The sequence below is a fragment of the Eucalyptus grandis genome, chromosome 8, assembly GCF_016545825.1.
Source record: "Eucalyptus grandis isolate ANBG69807.140 chromosome 8, ASM1654582v1, whole genome shotgun sequence".
Classification (NCBI taxonomy): domain Eukaryota; kingdom Viridiplantae; phylum Streptophyta; class Magnoliopsida; order Myrtales; family Myrtaceae; genus Eucalyptus; species Eucalyptus grandis.
This window is the reverse complement of record NC_052619.1, coordinates 42,492,947-42,511,276: the sequence shown is the minus strand read 5'-3', so window position 1 is coordinate 42,511,276 and position 18,330 is coordinate 42,492,947. Positions and strand designations below refer to the sequence as shown.

At 38.5% G+C, this 18,330-nt stretch overlaps 1 protein-coding gene across 2 annotated transcripts in view; it reads right to left on the bottom strand.

The window, feature by feature from the left end:
- Positions 1 to 18,071, bottom strand: part of LOC104414498 (F-box/kelch-repeat protein At1g57790) — a 31,553-nt gene extending 13,482 nt beyond the window's left edge. Inside the window, exons 1-3 of one of the 2 annotated variants that reach the window (XR_005545945.1) lie at positions 17,785 to 18,062; positions 16,148 to 17,379; positions 12,076 to 12,169 (exon numbers count right to left, since the gene is read on the bottom strand). Coding sequence is in view for 1 of the 2 variants with exons in the window: in XM_018861038.2 (XP_018716583.2) it covers positions 17,785 to 17,798 (14 nt within the window). In the remaining variant the exon portion in view is untranslated. Of the gene's footprint in view, positions 1 to 12,075; positions 12,170 to 16,147; positions 17,380 to 17,784 lie in introns of those variants that run through there. The other variant, XM_018861038.2, reaches the window with a different exon arrangement.
- Between the last annotated feature and the right edge of the window lie 259 nt (positions 18,072 to 18,330).

Genomic DNA, 18,330 nt, shown 5'->3' with positions numbered 1-18,330 from the left:
ACCAAGTTATCACTAACCTGCCGTGTTGAAATCATCTCTACTTTCTCAATATCCTCTATCGTTTGATCTTCCATAAACACAACGTCTATGCTTTTACAATTTTCTTTTCAACCGGATCATAAAATTTGTAGCCGAGCATATCATGTCCATAACCAATAAATACGCACTCTCATGTTTTCACATCAAGTTTAAACCTCTCATCTTTGGAAATATACACAAATGCTTTGTATCCAAAGACACGTAAATAATCATAAGAAATATCTTTGCTTGTCCAAACTCTATTAGGAACATCAAACTCTAAAGGAATGCATGGAGTAAGATTTAATACATGCACAACTGTACTTAAAGCCTCACCTCAAAAGAATTCAGGTAGCTTTGACTGTGAAAGTAAGCATCTTACCCTTTTAACTAGTATTTGTTCATTATCTCAACTAAGCCATTTAACTGAGGCGTCTTGGGAGGTGTCTTTTGATGTCGAATACCTTGTTGTCTACAATATTCATCAAAAGGTCCAATATACTCTCACCCATTATCAATTATGATGTATTTCAATTTCTTTCAAAACTGTCTCTCAATTTAAGCTTGAAATTGCTTAAAAGCATCTAATACTTGATCTTTAGTTTTCAAGGTATGAATCCAAATTTTCCTTGAAAAATCATCTATGAAGGTAACAAAATAAAGAGAGCCACCAAGTGATTTTGTTTTCATAAGACTGTAAACATCATAATGCACTAAATCCAGTATACCTGACTTTCTTGAAGGAGGGGAGCTTTTAAATGTAACTCTGTTCTATTTTCCTGCTAAACAGTTAGCACACTTCTTTAGCGCCAAACTTTTCAATCCTGAAAGGAGCTTCTTCTTGGCCAATAGTGACAAACCATTTTCACTGATGTGACTGAGTCTCTTATGCCATAACTCGAGTTGCATATTCACTATCCACTGCATTAATTTTGTCCGTGGACAACTTTGTCTACATAATGTACAACAAAGAATATTTTTTACCTCTAGCCACAACAAGAGAACCTTTGATGAACTTCCATTGACCATTACTGAAGGTGCGACAATACCCCTCATCATCCAATTTGCCTATAGAAATCAAATTCAAGCGGATATCAAGTATATGTTTAACATTATTCAAGATTAACATTGTGTCATTGCTGGTTTCTAGACACACATCACCAATGCCTACAGCTTGAGCTAGCCCATTGTTTCCCATCTTCATATATCCGAAGCCACCTGACCTATATGACATAAAGAAATCCCTACGAGACGTAGTATGAACGGATGCACCACTATCAATTACCCAATTGGTCTCATGATATATAAAATTCACCACATCACCATAAAAAATAATAAGAAAGTCTTCTTTAAGTGCAGCAATACGATTGTCATCACTATCATTATCACTTTTCTTCTCTTTACCTTTTTCCTTTTGTTTCTCCCTTTTTAACTAGCGACAAAACCTCTGAATATGTCCCTTCTGATAACAATAATAGCACTCAACATTAGCAAATTTATTATACTTACCTCTACTTTTTTCTCGACTTTTATCTCTATTTCTTAGACCTCGAGACTCATTTCTTCCCATTTTCTCGACAACCAAGGCATCATAATGTGAAGAGGACGATCGTTGTGTCTTCCTTCTCATCTCTTCATTCAAAATACTACTCTTGGCCAAATTCATGGTAATCGTACCATTTGGGGAAAAATTAGACAAAGATGTTCGGAACATCTCCCAAGAGTTCGGCAAAGTACCAAGCAACCATAGTGCTTGTATCTCATGATCAAACTTAATTCCCATTGCAGCCAACTAATTTATAATTCCTTGAAAATAATTTAAATAATCAGTCAAACGAGTACTATCTTGATATCTTAGAGCCATCATCTGTTTTATCAAAAATAACTTATTATTCCCAATCTTTCAAGTATATAACTGTTCGAGCTTATCCCATAAACTGCGTGCATGTGTTTCCTCAATAATATGGTTCAAAACATTATCATCCACCCACTGTCTAATATAACCACACACTTGACGATGAAATATAGACCATTCAGTATCAGTTTTATTCTCTGGTTTCTCCTCGGCAAATACGAGCAAATAAAAATCTTTCACATATAAAAGGTCTTCCATCTTCCCTTTCCAAATATGATAATTTGAACCATTCGGTGTAACCATTCTACTCATATTCGTTTTCATTATTTAACACAAGGCAGAAAAATCAAGCAATAACCAGATGCTCTGATACCATTCTAATGGGAGAACAGTATTCAAACAATATCGAATCAACGCAGCGGAATAAAATAATCTCCCCTCTTGTGTAAACCTAATAGGAATCGATATAGTAGAATAAAATAAATACCAATCACGTGAACACAAGATGATTTGTTTACATGGAAAACCTCCTTGATGTGAGGAGATAAAAAGCCACAGGACCGAAGTCCACTCGAAAATCTTCACTATCAACAAAATTGGATTAACAATGTTCTTCTCTAGCAAATACTAGAAGTACATAGCAGCAAAGACCTCAATAATATAATTCTTGGCAATACACATGAATTTCACAAGAGATCAATGATAAATCTGACAAAAAAATGCAGGTTTTGATCAATCCCCAAAAAACTTGATGTAGGGAGCTTCAAACGAAAATCAAACTGTTCAAATTCGAGAAAATTGCGCCACAAACATTCTGACAAAATTTCAGCTCAATCGAACCACGAATCAACATTCGATGTCAGCTTGATGTAAATCAGATATTGTTCCAACCCCTAGATTTTTTGCTTTTCCTTTTTCTCTTGTTACTATTTCCTTTTGTGGCTACCACTTTATAAAGATCGTGAAAAACTCTATTTCTCCATATAACTTATCATATCGGCTCAAGCCCTTTTTAGGCTTGCAACTCATTGGGCTTTTTTCCACATAAGAGTAAACCCAACTAACATTTGCGAACAAGTTGGTACGTCAAAAATGACAATGTCAATAGTTTCCTTAAGTGGTTGACTAACGTTTTTATAAGAACATTCTTCAATATAAGAAAAATGTTGAAGAGTGTCCATTGGTCCCTTATTTTGGATATGAAATTTGTTATTTAAAGTGAGCGACTTCTTTTTCTTTTGGGGGGGGGGGGGGGGAATGGGGGTCAAATAAGTTAGTGGCTTTCTTAAAATGGATAATTCCACAATTTTGAGGCATGCAGTGTACTTTCGAACCATAGAGAAAATAAGTTTTTTTTTTTTTTAAAGTAACTTACAACATTCTTATGTTCGTCGATTGTAAGGAAATAAAATCCTCACTACAAAATTCAAGCAATTGACACAGGTTTAATGTATGTTACACGTGTAGGTTGAAAATTTAAACCATGATATCAACGTCTGTTAAGTTTGATATGCAAGTTATTCTTACTAATGAACTTTAGCTTTAATCCTGCGCAACATGCAAGCCTAATAATTAATGTAACTTTTAATATTCAAGTTGTGATCTTACCCTTAATATGAGAAAATCAGTTGCAACGTGCATAAGATCAATGTCGACCAAAGAACTCAATTCAGTCCCCATCAGAAAAGATGCATGAACTCCACTCCACCATTCAAAGAGACTACAATGATTTGAGCAACTGTATTATAAATCAGATAAAGTATTTTTTTCAATGTTTTCCTTTTCTTTGAATTTCTCTCAGTGATTCAATTAAATAATTGGATGACTAAGTATCTTCCAACCAAATCACATGAGAGTCAATCACCTATTTCTGACGAAGTCACCAATATGATTCTCATTGTAGACAAACCTCTAAACAACTGGTATTGCATTACCTAGTTATTGCATACTTTTTATCGAGAAATTTTCCGCCGTTAGCATATTGGTGGCCCTACAGTAAGGGCTCATCAACCTGAAATTTTCGGGGGCCATAAGTACTAAGTGATAACTATTGTTTAATGTGACATTTCATAATGGGCGCTGGAACTTTTAGTTTTGTCCAGGAGAGTCGCTAGCATTGATCACATCATTAGGGGAACAGTCGTGTGTCGTGGGTTAACTGGTGGTTGAATTGGGTTGCTCTTTCTTATTTCGAAGCATTCGCTAATAGAAATTAGAGAATGAGTGCATTGATGGTCTATTTTCAAATAATTAGATAGACCGTAGCTGATTCTATGTAGTAGATGGAGAAACGGTAATTCATGACGGTTATTCCTTTGTTACGGAGGCTATAGCAATGAGGCCACACAGTGGGATCCACATCATGTATAAAGATGGGTTGGTCCATCAATTCCTATCATTTAAGGTTGAGACATTTTCTGCATCCTGCCACAGTTTGATGGTGAACTTCTAGGTTTGTCGCCACTACGTAACAATTATTCCAAGATGAGACTTTTGATGTGGACATCAAGTCATATCAAGGAGGAGGTGCTAGGGACCCATTGTCTATTCCTACTGGTTCGATTACTCAAGTGCGGGCCAAGCAATATAGGCAAGCTGTTGGCGTCATGGTTCGTGATCTTTGGTGTGGAGGTGACCTTGGATCAAATCTTGAAGAATCTTGGAAATCTTGGCGCAATTTGATTATCTGGTCACCAAATATTTGACCAAGTCAAATATATATAGATATATAAATATAAATATATATATATATATATATATATATATATTCTTGTTTAGGAATATTCTAGAATATGATGCATTATATCTCTAGGGTTGGTTTTAGAGTTTGTGTGGCGGCTAGAAGGCCTATATATAAGACTGACTGAATTTTTTGGGGGACGGATATATTTTATTTTTAAGAAAAAAAAATTGAGAGGTTCTCTTTTACTGTTCTTTTGAGAACTTGACCTAATCAAGATTCTCTTGTGGCAGTTGATTCAACTTATTGAGCGAGATAGCGAATTCTTTCGCTCGTGGCGTCTATAACGTTGGTTGGTTGACACGTGTTCGTCAACAGATTACGTTCATATCGAGGTTGCCAATCACAGGTTTGATTGGAGGTCGAGGTTCGCAATTCGCACCATTCGAGCCTTCGTAGAACGATCTTTCCACAACGATTCACATCAGTTGGTATCAGAGCCAAGTTATACGAGGTCTATTTATCTTTAATTTTCTATTTATATTAAGCAATTTGAGATTTATTGAACTAGGGTTCCGATTCTAGCTAATTTAGGGATCCAATTGCTTTAGTGCTTCCATATGAAGTTGTTTGCTGCTAGTTTTAATTTTTTTTTCTAGCATCTTAAATTGTATCTGAGTTTGTCAAAAAAAAAAAGAAAGTTCGTCAAAAAAAAAAAAAGAGAAAGAAAACGCACAAAAAAAAGTGCGCAAGAGAAAAAAAAAACAGATTTGGCAGAAAAAATAGTTGAACAAAAAAAAATCAAGAAGGTGACTCGTTTGTTAGTGGATTGAATTGAAACAAAATCAGTAGTGATTTGCGTTTCAATTGGAATTTCGAAAGTTGTTCTTGTTAGTTTGAAATTGTTACTTGCTAAAACAAAATCAATAGTGATCTAATCTTGTTTGATTAGTTGGATTAATTATCGTGAGGGGGTTAAGAGATAGGTTTTAAGTCCGATAAAGAGCTTGTGAAAAGAGAATACGAGAGGAAAAAGGCAAGAGTGTGTAAGCTTAATTGAGGGTGGAAAAAGCCTAGACTTGAGTTAAACACGAGGGGAGTGACAAACACCTTGAGAGAAACACGTGAGGGAGCGATTGGTGAGGATTTTTGTGACTAACGTTTACTTACAGGTCTAAAATATGTCGCCCGAAGAAAGCGTGAATCAAAGGGAGATTGACTCCATACGAAGGGATGAAGCGCTCGTGGAAAGTATCCAACAATTGAGGGCCGTCGTGGAGGAGCTTAGTGGCCGAATGATGGGGAATGGCATGAGGGTTGATGGTGACCGAAATCTACCCCGAGGAAGGCCACAACATTAGCGAGACGCCTCTAGAACACAACCTAGAAGGCAGCGGCATTATGATGATGATGAGACCAACATCGTGGATGATCAAGATGCTCGATTTGGAAGGTGGAATGGAGCCCGAGGGTTTAGACACCGAGAAGATAATGAACTTGGCAATATCAAGATGAAAATTCCTTCTTTCCAAGGGAAGAATGATCCTGATGCGTATCTAGAATGGGAGAAACGCATGGAGATGGTATTTGATTGTCAACGATACTTCGAACTCAAAGAGGTAAAAATTGCATCTGTTGAATTTACTGATTATGCTATAATTTGGTGGGATCAACTTGTGACTAGTAGGAGACGCTATGGTGAAAGACCGATAGAGACATGGGATGAGATGAAAGCAGTGATGAGGAGGTGTTTTGTACCAAGTCATTACCATCGAGATTTATTTCAAAAGTTACAAAATCTCACACAAGGCAATAAGAGCATGGAAGAGTATCACAAGGAAATGGAGATTGCCATGATATGTGCTAATGTGGTGGAGGACCGTGAGGCCGCAATGTCAAGATTTTTGAGTGGTTTGAGCCAAGACATAGTAAGGGTGGTGAAGCTGCAACACTATGTTAAATTGGAGGAATTTGTAGACAAAGCCATCAAAGTTGAGCGGCAATTGAAGTTGGACCGAAACCACAAGAATGGAGGAGGTTCAAATCAGAATGGGAGATCCAATTGGAAGAGAGATGAGAAGCCAAATTGGAGAGGAAACAACATCAAAGCCAAAACCTCAAAGGAGAAGGAGAGGGACGGTAAAGTTGGAATGAATTCGGCTTTAGGTAAAACCGAAAACCCTAACACTAGAACTCGTGAGATTAAATGTTTTAAGTGTTTGGGCAGGGGTCATATGGCGAATCAATGCCCTAATAAGAGGGTGATGATTATGATTGGACATGGTGTTATTGAGTCCGAAAGTGAAAGGGAAGAAGAGGATGATGAGATGCCACCATTGGAAGATTGTAGTGATGGAGAAGTGGCTATAAAAGGAGACTTATTGGTGGTTAGGCGTTCTCTGAGTGTGCAAGTAAAGGAGGAGGAGCATCACCAACAAAGAGATAACTTGTTTCATACAAGATGTGTGATGAAAGGTAAGATCTATAGTATGATAATTGATGGAGGTAGTTGTGTGAATGTGGCAAATTGTACTATGGTGGATAAATTGGGTTTGAAAACGACAAAGCACCCTCGGCCTTATAGACTTCAATGGTTAAATGATAGTGGTGAGGTGAAAGTATCGAAGTAAGTTCGAATTTCATTTGAGATAGGGAGATACAAGGACGAGGTAGAGTGTGATGTTGTACCTATGCAAGCAGGTCATATCTTACTTGGAAGACCATGGCAATATGATCGAAATGTACATCATGATGGGTATACTAATCGTTATTCATTGGTGATGAATCAAAAGACTTATATCTTAGTACCAATGACACCTCGTGAGGTGTATCAAGATCAATTAAAGTTACAACGAGAAGTCGAGAGAGAGAGAGAGAGAAAATGTGAGAAATCCGAGGGCTTGCGTGGTGTGTCTAAGATGCAAGGAAAAGGATAGGCCAAGAGAAAGATTGTGGTAAAAACCGAGAGAAAAGAAGAGAGGAAAGAAAAGAGACAAAATAATTTTTATGCAAAATCGAGTGAAGTGAGGAGAGCTTTAGTTCTAGACCGACCAATGATTGTACTTATGTACAAGGAGGTTTTGTTTTCTACTAACGATCTTGGCCCAAGTTTGCCTAGTTTTATTGTGTCATTATTGCAGGAATTTGAAGATGTCTTTTCTGATAAACTTCCAGAAGGGATACCACCGATTCGAGGCATAGAACATCAAATTGACTTGATTCCTGATGCGCCATTACCTAATCAACCCGCATATCGAAGCAATCCCAATGAGACAAAGGAACTTCAGTGGCAAGTTAGCAAACTATTGGAACGGGGGTATGTGAGAGAGAGTTTTAGCCTGTGCGTTGTCCTTGTTTTGTTGGTGCCAAAGAAGGACGGAACTTGGCGAATGTGTGTTGATTGCCAAGCAATCACTAACATTACGATAAAGTATCGACATCCTATTCCTAGGTTAGATGACATGTCAGATGAGTTGCATGGTTCTTGCATTTTCACTAAGATCGATTTGAAAAGTGGCTATCATCAAATTAGGATGAAAGAAGGTGATGAATGGAAAACTGCATTTAAGACCAAGTATGGATTATATGAGTGGTTAGTCATGCCATTTGGATTAACTAATGCACCAAGCACGTTTATGCGACTTATGAATCATGTTTTGCGTGCTTTTATTGGTCGATTTGTGGTTGTCTATTTCGATGACATCTTGATATATAGCCGAAGTCCTAATGACCATATTGAGCATGTGCGAGCTGTCTTGCAGGTTTTAAGGGCCAAGCAATTATACGCTAATCTAAAGAAGTGCTCTTTTGTTACCAACAAATTAGTATTTCTAGGATTTGTTGTTAGTGCTAATGGTATACGGGTTGGTGAAGAAAAGGTCAAAGCAATCCGTGAATGGCCAACGCCTAAGTCCATAGGAGACGTGCGTAGCTTTCAAGGATTGGTGAGTTTTTATCAGCGATTTGTGAGAAATTTCAACACCATTTCCGCCCCTTTAACTAAGGTTATCAAGAAGCACGTGGGTTTCACGTGGGGAGAAAAGCAAGAGAAAGCATTTAATCTGCTAAAAGATAAGTTGACTAATGCTCCTTTGTAATCTTTGCCAAATTTCAGTACTACTTTTGAGATAGAGTGTGATGCTTATGGTATAGGAATTAGAGCCGTGTTGATGCAAGGAGAGTGTCCCATAGCTTATTTTAGCGAAAAATTGAGTGGAGCAACATTGAATTATCCTACATATGATAAGGAGATATATACTTTAGTGCGAGCTTTGGAGACTTGGCAACATTATTTATGGCTGAAGGAGTTTGTAATCCACATTGACCACGAGACCTTGAAGTACTTGAAATGGCAGCAAAAGTTGAATAAAATACATGCCAAATGGATGGAGTTCATCGAGACTTTTCCATATGTGATCAAGTACAAGAAAGGTAAGGAGAATGTGGTAGCCGGTGCACTTTCTTGAAGGTATGCGATTCTAATTACCTTAGAAGCAAAGTTTTTAGGTTTTGAGCATATCAAGGGCTTATATACTGATGATGATGACTTTGGGAGAGTGCATGAAGCATGTGAACACGCTGCATTTGATAAATTCTATAGGCATGAAGGTTATCTTTTCTGTGAAAACAAACTATGTTTGCCTAAGTGTTCTTCACGTGAATTGTTGGTGCGATAAGTGCATAGTGGTGGTTTAATGGGACATTTTGGTATTAATAAGACTTATGAAGTGTTGCATGAATATTTTTATTGGCCATATATGAAGAGAGATGTCACACGTGTCTGTGACAGATGCATTGCTCGTAAACAATCTAAGTCTACAACTAAACCGCATGGCTTATATATGCCATTACCTATTCCAACACATCCTTGGACTGATATTTCTTTGGATTTTGTGTTAGGATTGCCTAGGTCTAAGTATGGTAGAAATTCTATTTATGTGGTTATTGATCGGTTTTCAAAGATGGCTCATTTTATACCTTGTCATAAAACCAATGATGCATCTCATGTTGTTGATTTGTTCTTTAGGGAGGTTGTACGTTTGCATGGCATGCCTAGATCGATTATTTCAAATCAAGATTCTAAATTTCTTAGCTACTTATGGAAAACATTGTGGAAAAAATTAGGAAGACGGTTGTTATTTTCTACTACTTGTCATCCATAGACCAATGGTCCAACCAAGGTAGTTAATAGAACTTTAGGGGTATTGTTGCATGCTATTATTAAAAGGAACATAAAATCTTGGGAAGATTGGCGACATTTTAAGTTATTACCGCAAGGAGATGGACAATTCATGGTGTTGGAAAGAGTTAACAATAATGCCTACAAGCTTGATCTTCCAAGTAAGTATGACATTAGTGCCACATTTAATGTTTTTTACTTGACTCTTTTCGATGCCAGTGATGATTTGAGGGGAAATCCTTTGCATGGGGGAGGGAATGATGTGGACATCGAGCCATATCGAGGAGGAGGTGATAGGGACCCATTGTTTATTCTTATTGGTTCAATTACTCGAGCGCGGGCCAAGCAATTTAGGCAAGCTATTGGCATCATGGTTCGTGATCTTTGGCGTGGAAATAACCTTGGATCAAATCTTGAAGAATCTTGGAAATCTTGGCGCAATTTGATTATCTGGTCACCAAATATTTGACCAAGTCAAATATATATACATATACATATACATATATATATATATATATATATTCTTGTTTAGGAATATTCTAGAATATGATGCATTATATCTCTAGGTTGGTTTTAGGGTTTGTGTGGCGGCTAGAAGGCCTATATATAAGACTGATTGAATTTCTTTGGGGGACGAATATAATTTTGAGGAAAAGAATTGAAAGGTTCTCTTTTACTGTTCTTTTGAGGACTTGACCTAATCAAGATTCTCTTGTAGCGGTCGATTCGACTTATCGAGCGAGATAGTGAATTCTTTCGCTCGTGGCGTCTATAACATTGGTTGGTTGACATGTGTTCGTCAATAGATCACGTTCATACCAAGGTTGTCAATCATAGGTTTGATTGGAGGTCGAGGTTTGCAATTCGCACCATCCACCTTCGTAGAATAATCTTTCCGCAACGATTCACATCAACTTTACCCCCTTTACTGTGTTGGTGTTGATTCTTCTAATGATGTGAACGAGTTTGCGCTAAACGTGATGCCTTTGTGGATGAATAAGAGATACGTGTTAACATTTCATTTTGATTATATAAACCAAGCTATTGCTAAAAAGGTGGGAAGGTGCAACTATAGTGCGGCTCTTGAAGATTTATGAATTAGAGATTTAAGTTTTGTTCAGGTCTGCTGAAGATTTATAAATTAGATGTTTAACTTTCGTTCAGATCTATTGCGAGGTTGGAAATGTGCAACTATAGTTAGGTTCTTGAAGATTTATCAATTAGAGATTTATGCTTTGTTTAAATCTGTTGCGAGGTTTGGGAATGGGCAACTCTAGTGGGGCTCTTTAAGATGCAAAAGAAGCGTCAAAAGCTCGATCTCAGGAATAAATCTAAAAACTGAACCTGTAGCCCCTTCCGATTTCACCGATAGGGAGGGAAAGGGGAAGGAGACAGGGCAAGTGCTGTTTAGGTAACGAGATTCACATAATTTACTGCAGGTGCACGATTTTAACATCTACATAGTGTTAAGTAGTAAAGGGTCTGACGTGCTTCTTGAGCAATTAGAACGCAATCTCTTAGTCAGATTTTCTAAAACCTTTATCATTGCACCTTGCCCATGATCTCAAGAAATGGGAGAATTATCATTCTTTAAAATGCAATACTCCATCAATATATAACCTTAAGAACACCAAATTTTGTGTTTTAGGTATTAGAGACCTTGGTACTTGCTTACAGTTTGGTCATCATCTATCGATCCTCACCTGACGGACAAGAACTCTTTACCCCTATAGCTTCATAAGTTTCCGCCATCCTCCAAACTACAACTTAAGCATCCGAGGGCCAATCCAGGCAATCACCTCGGATCCCCTAACCTACGTTCATGGTTGCAACTCCAATTGGTGAAGGAAGCCTTCACAGATCTATTTACACTTAACAGCTAGAACTTAGCTTATACGAAAAGCATCGAAACACAAAATTCTCATCGAATCAAATATATAAATATTACAATTAATCATTCGAGATTGGCGAGATGCTTATTGACAACATCGATATTTACTAATTTCACTGTCCATAGTGATTTGCTTTTCATTGTTTACTCGAAAATATATGTCACTTGAAATGTGTAGTGTAGAAATTCAGAAAATACAGTTAAATTATTCCCCTCTTTCATGCGACCAAGGTTCTTGTAGGATTCTTTTTATTGTTCACTCGAAAATATAAGGCGCTAATGTATAAAAGAGAAGAAAATAGTTAACCACACTTAATGAGTCAATATATTTTCGACTCTCCATTGTTTTTCCCTGTTCAACGTTCAAACGCTATGTTTTGCCTTCACTCGATTTTGTTTTTTGTTAGAACCAACACGATATATCATGTAAGGCAGCAGAAGAGATAAAACAATAGAAAGAAAACACCCAGACGTCATCACTAGATGTAAAATTCGAAGTATCGAAAGCACAAATTCAGATTTCAGTACAATTTTACTTCCAATGACCTAACAATTTCTAATTCATAAAAAGAATTGCTAACTTTCTGCACAAACCGTGGATCTATCTTGTCACTTCACTAATCTGCTTACTTCATCAGTGTTAACAAGCCAAACCTTTTAGCTATGGCTTAAAAGCATGGTTCGATCCAAAGCAAAGGAGAAGATTTCCCCTCGACATGCAGCTCGACCGTACCATCTTCGAGGTGGTATATTCCCATGCCTGTGTCTCCTCCATCTTCAAAAAACTGGGACGATGAGCGACGAACGTAAGTAAAATAAATACAATTCGGCTTGATGAGATGATCTTCATCGACTTCCAAAGAGAAGGAAGAATTGTGGCCCAAGAAGAGGGACGTGTTCTCCAAGTTCTCGACTTCTGTGCACATTTGAGTATCCAAGTCAATCTCGAGAACACGGAATCGAAAGGTTATGGTAGATGCTAGTTGTTCCTCTAGTGACACAAACAACAGAGATCCCGTCGTTGATTGCACTAGAAACACTTGATTCACATACCAAAAGGATCCTGGGGGATACTCATGCTTGAATTCTGGGAGTCTTTGCGGCATCTGGAAAACTACTTGAGCCTCAAACGGAGTTGGTCCATCCACGTCGCACCTCAATATCCTATCCTCAAAATCAACAGCAACAAAGGACCCCTTATAATATATGACATCGTAAAATTGTTCTGTGAGGGAGTTCACTGCTGTCCACTCCTCTTTGCCGGGTTTCCAAAGCCCTAACTGTCTAGTGTCATAGATGACCATGACCTTGTAATCTGGAGATGTAGTAGGGCTATCAGATAGGAAAACTTACAGATGAATTCAACATCAAAGAAAGGCAAATCTTCGATGTTGGGGAACTTATTCCAATTGGGAAGCTTAATAATATGATTGTAACATGACATGGGATTCTTTAGCATGTGGAATTCCCCGTCTCTGCTGGTTGTCAACACCCAACCTCGCGAAGAGAAATATCCATTCGCCATCACTTCTGGCGACAGCTTTCTGTGAACTTGCTGACATGAGAGGCAGAAAAACTCACACCATGGCATCCCCTTTTGGTCTGTGAGCATCAACCATGGGACATTGCTCCACTCTTTGACAGCAGCAGATTGCCACGAACGGCACACTGCTCAGAACGCCGATAAATTCTTCAGACAAAGGTGCTGGGAACATAGTTGTAACAACTCTTGTGGGAGCTCTGCCCAGTTTTCTGTCATACTAAGTTCAAAGCAGAATCCGACAAGGGAGATAGAAAATCAGAATGGAAAAGGATCAGGAAGACTTTCAGCTACCTCATTGTGCAATTAAATCAGGTTTAATATTTAAAGAATCTGCTTATCTCACACAAATCACATCAACACATGCCTTCTTGAACTTGTTTCCTTCAGAGAAGATGCATTCTGACTTCACTCAGACATTTCATCGAATAAGCGGCATGCACTTTGAGTAATGAACTTCCGCTCACATATAAGGCCAAGAGTCACTATCAGGTCATGACTACAGCTTCAATGCACATTCGAGACATTGATAAAGCTTTAACCAGAGACGAATTTCACATCAATTTCCACCAAATCACATTAACACAAGCCTTCAGAGGACATGCATTATGCTTTCACTCAGACATTTCATCGAATAAGTGGCATGCACTTCGAGTAATGGACTTCCGCTCACGTAAAAGGCCAAGAATCACTATCAGATCATCACGACAGGCTCAATGCACATTCGAAACACTGATGAAGCTCTAACCAGAGACGAATTTCACATGGGCCTCGACCACATTTCTCAGACTCGATTACCCATATTAAAATTGAGAATCTACTCTCGTACCTGGTAGATGCCATGACCAGGAGCACCCCCGATCGAACTGGGAACCGGAATTCCAAAGAAATTCGTCGCCGGTGGGTCGACGCTGCAGAGCACTGCAACCGCTGCGCCTTTAGAAACTTGAAGACGGGCGGTGATCGATGATGCCCCGGACACCCTTCAGAATCAACGGAGAAAAAGCTCAAAGACGGAATCCAAAAGATTCTTTCGGCTCTCGCTTCTTTGACGGATGTGTACGAATGGTGGAAGGCGGTCGTCGGCGAACGCCGGTGACCGGCCAGCCGACGGCGGGTTTCTTGGTCGCGGGCGTCGTCCCTTGGGTGTTCGTCTGTCGTTCCAGAGAGAGCGAAATAACAAGGGGATGGAGGATGGGCTCCACTTGTTTTACTGGCCAAACTGATGGGCTGAGTTTGGAGCCCAAACTGAATGGGCCAAATTAGATCAATATTTATGGGCTTCGGCCACAGTTATCTGGATCAACGGAACAGGCCCAATCAGATTGAGGCCTTTTCTACGGCGGTTACTTGTTATCCGTCCATCATTTTTTTTAATTGCCCCACTGATTATTTATTTATTTATTTTTACACATATCTCAAAATTCGGATTCAATTTGCCGGCAAAATTTCATGCGTCGGAAAAGTTATAAAGGCATGTGCGCATAAGGTAAAGGTTACATGGAAAAATAGGACGGGTTGAACAAAGACGTTTTGGTTTCGGAACTTTTTTACTTTGTTGAAAGAATATGGTTTGTTAAAATTCATGAAAGGATTAATTTGGTCACGATTAAATAGGTTGGCACATTTATTGGAAAAAGGAAAGAAAGAATCCAAATTGTTTTGGTGCTATGATATTAAGAATTGCCGGTGGTCCGCCTTTTTTAGAACCAATGATTTTTAAGGAAATTTTTTTATTTATTTTTGAAATAACTATTGAAAAGTTTCAAATGGGTTTATCTTTTGTAGATGGGCGGTGTATGAATTGATTCGGAAGCAAGTCCCTTTTTCTTTTTCTTTTCCCAATAACTGTAAAGTAAATTTGGCCATGGTTTGTTGTATGGCGGCAAGATTTAATTTAGGAAAATTTTAAAGTTGCAATATCAAGTATGGAGTATTAAAATTTAAAAGACCTTATTAATTTTTCTTAATTTGTGTTGCTACAATGGTACGTAGTACATAACATATCCTTGTAATTGAATTTTTTCATTAATTGTCCAAAAAATCGTTAACGTAATATTACACTTTTGTCAATTCAGTTTTAAACTTTTTAGTTTTATCAATTGAATCCATTCGGCCAAATTTAGCTAGAAATCACTAATGTGAATGTTGTTTGTCTTACATGGCACAGTCAACACTAATGTAGATAATTTGTAATAATATTTGAAATATTCTTTTGTATTTTGAAAAATAGGATGGGTTGAACAAAGACGTTTTGTTTTCGGAACTTATAGTTTGGTCATCATCTGTCAATCCTCACCCAACGGGCAAGAACTTTTTACCCCTATCTAAACTTCATTAGTTTCCACCATCTTCAAACTTTGACTTGAGCATCTAACGGCCAATCCGGGCAATCAACTTAGACGCCCTAACCTGTGTTCGTGGTTACAGTCCAATTTGTGGAGGAAGCCTTAACAAATTCTTGGAAATTTACACTTCACAGCTAGAACTTAGCTATACGAAAAGAATCGAAACACAAAATGTTTATCGAATCAAATATATAAACATTGCAATTAATCATTCAAGATTGGCGAGATCCTTATTAACAACATGATATTTACTAATTTCACTGGCCATAATGATTTGCTTTTCATTGTTTACTAGAAAATGTATGTCACTTGAAATGTTTAGTGTAGAGATTCGGATAATACAGTTGAATATCCCCCTTTCATGCGAGCGAGGTTATTGCAGAATTCTTTTTGGTCTGTGGATTTAATGTAAGGCCTAATGAATAAATAAATAAATAAAAAGAAGAATAGTTAACCCCAGTTAAGGAATCAATATTATTTTCAACCCTTCATTTTTTTCCTTGTTCAAAGTTCAAACCCTATGTTTGCCTTAACTCTATTTTGTTCTTGTGTAGAACAGACATCCAGACAGCTAATACAAAAATATCGCCAATATTAAGTGTAAAATTCGCAGCATTAAAAGCAAAATCCAATGACCTAACAATTTCAAATATTTAAAATGAATTGCTAACTTTTTGGACTAACCGTGTACCTATCGCTTGTCATTCCAATAATCTGCTCACTTCATCATTGACAACAAGCCAAACTTTTTAGCTATGGCTTAAAAGCATGGTTCGATCCAAAGCGGAGGAGAAGATTTCCCCTCGACATGCAGCTCGACCGTACCATCTTCGAGGTGGTATATTCCCATGCCTTTGTCTCCTCTGTCTTCAGTAAACTGGAACGATGAGAGACAAGAGTAAGTAAAATAAATACAATTTGGCTTGATGAGATGATCTTCATCGACGTCCAAAGAGAAGGAAGAATTGTGGCCCAAGAAGAGGGACGTGTTCTCCAAGTTCTCAACTTCTGTCCACATTTGAGTATCCAGGTCAATCTCGAGAACATGGAATCGAAAGGTTATGGTAGATGCTAGTCCTTCCTGTAGTCCTTCCTGTAGTGACACAAACAACAGAGATCCCGTTGTTGATTGCACTAGATACACTTGATTCACATACCAAAGGGATCCCGGGGGATACTCATGCTCGAATTCTTGGAGTCTTCGCGGCACCTGGAAAACTACTTGAGCCACAAATGGAGTTGGTCCATCCACATTGCACCTTAATATCCTATCCTTAAAATCGACAGCAACAAAGGACCCCTTATAATATATGACATCGTAAATTTTTTCATCTGTGGGGGAGTTCACTGCGGTCCACTCCTCTTTGCCGGGTTTCCAAAGCGCTAACTGTCCAATGTGATAGATGACCATGACCTTGTAATCTGGAGATGTAGCAGTGCAATCAGATAGGACGAACTTACTGATGAATTCAACATAAAAGGGAGACGGAGCTTTGATGTTGGGGAACTTATTCCAATTGGGAAGCTCAATAATATGACGGTAACGCAACATGGGATTCTCTAGCATACGGAATTCCCCGTCTCTGCTGATCATCAACACCCAACCTCGTGAAGACAAATATCTGTTCGCCCTCATTTCTGGCAAGAGCTTTTTGTGAACCTGCTGACATGAGAGGCAGAAAAACTCACGCCACAGCATCCCATCTTTGTCCATGAGCATCAACCATGGGATGTCGCTCCTCTCTTTGACATCAGCAGATTGCCACGAGCGGCACACTGCTCGGATTGCCGATAAATTCTTCAGACAAAGGCGCTGGGAGCATCGTTGTAACAAGTCTTCTGGGAGCGCTGCCCATCTTCCCTCGATGCTAAATTCAAAGTAGAATCCGACAAGCGAGATAGAAAATCAGAATGGAAAAGGATCAGTAAGACTTTCAGCTACCCCGATGTGCATCTATATCAGGTTTACTATTTAAAGAATCTGAGTATCTCACACAAATCACATCAACACATGCCCTGTTGCGCTTGTTTCCTTCAGAGAACATGCATTCCGATTTCACTCAGACATTTCATCGAATAAGTGGCGGCATGCACTTCGAGTAATGAACCTCCCCTCACGTCCAAGGCCAAAAATCACTATCAGGTTATAGCTACAGGCTCAATGCACATTCGAAACACTGATAAAGCTCTAACCAGAGACGAATTTCACATGCGCCTCGATCACATCTCTCAGACTCGATTACCCATATCAGATTGAGAATCAACTCTTGTACCTGGTAGATGCCATGACCAGGTACACCCCCGATCGAACTGAGAACCGGAATTCCCAAGAAATTCGTCGCCGGTGGGTCGCCGCTGCAGAGCACAGCAACTGCTGCGCCTTTAGAAACTTGAAGACGGGCGGCGATCGATGATGCCCTCGGACACCGGTCAGAAACAACGGAGAAAAAGCTCAAAGACGGAAGGAGAATTTGCGATTCAATTTCTCAGCGAAATTTCAGGTTGCGGCAAAGTTAAGGCATATGCGCATAAGGTAAAAGGTTACATGGAAAAATAGGACAGGGTGGACGAAGAAGTTTTGTTGTCGGAACTTTTTTTTTTTTGAAATAATATGGTTTGTTAAAATTCATGAAAGGATTAATTTAATCACGGTTAAATAGGTCGACCCATTTATTGGAAAAAGAAAAGAAACAATCCAAATGATTTTCGTGCCCTTAATTTCAAGAACCGCCGGTGGTCCACCTTTTTTCAGAAACAATGATTTTTTTAAGGAAAATTTTAAAGTTGCGATATTGAGTACGGAGTATTAACATTAAAAG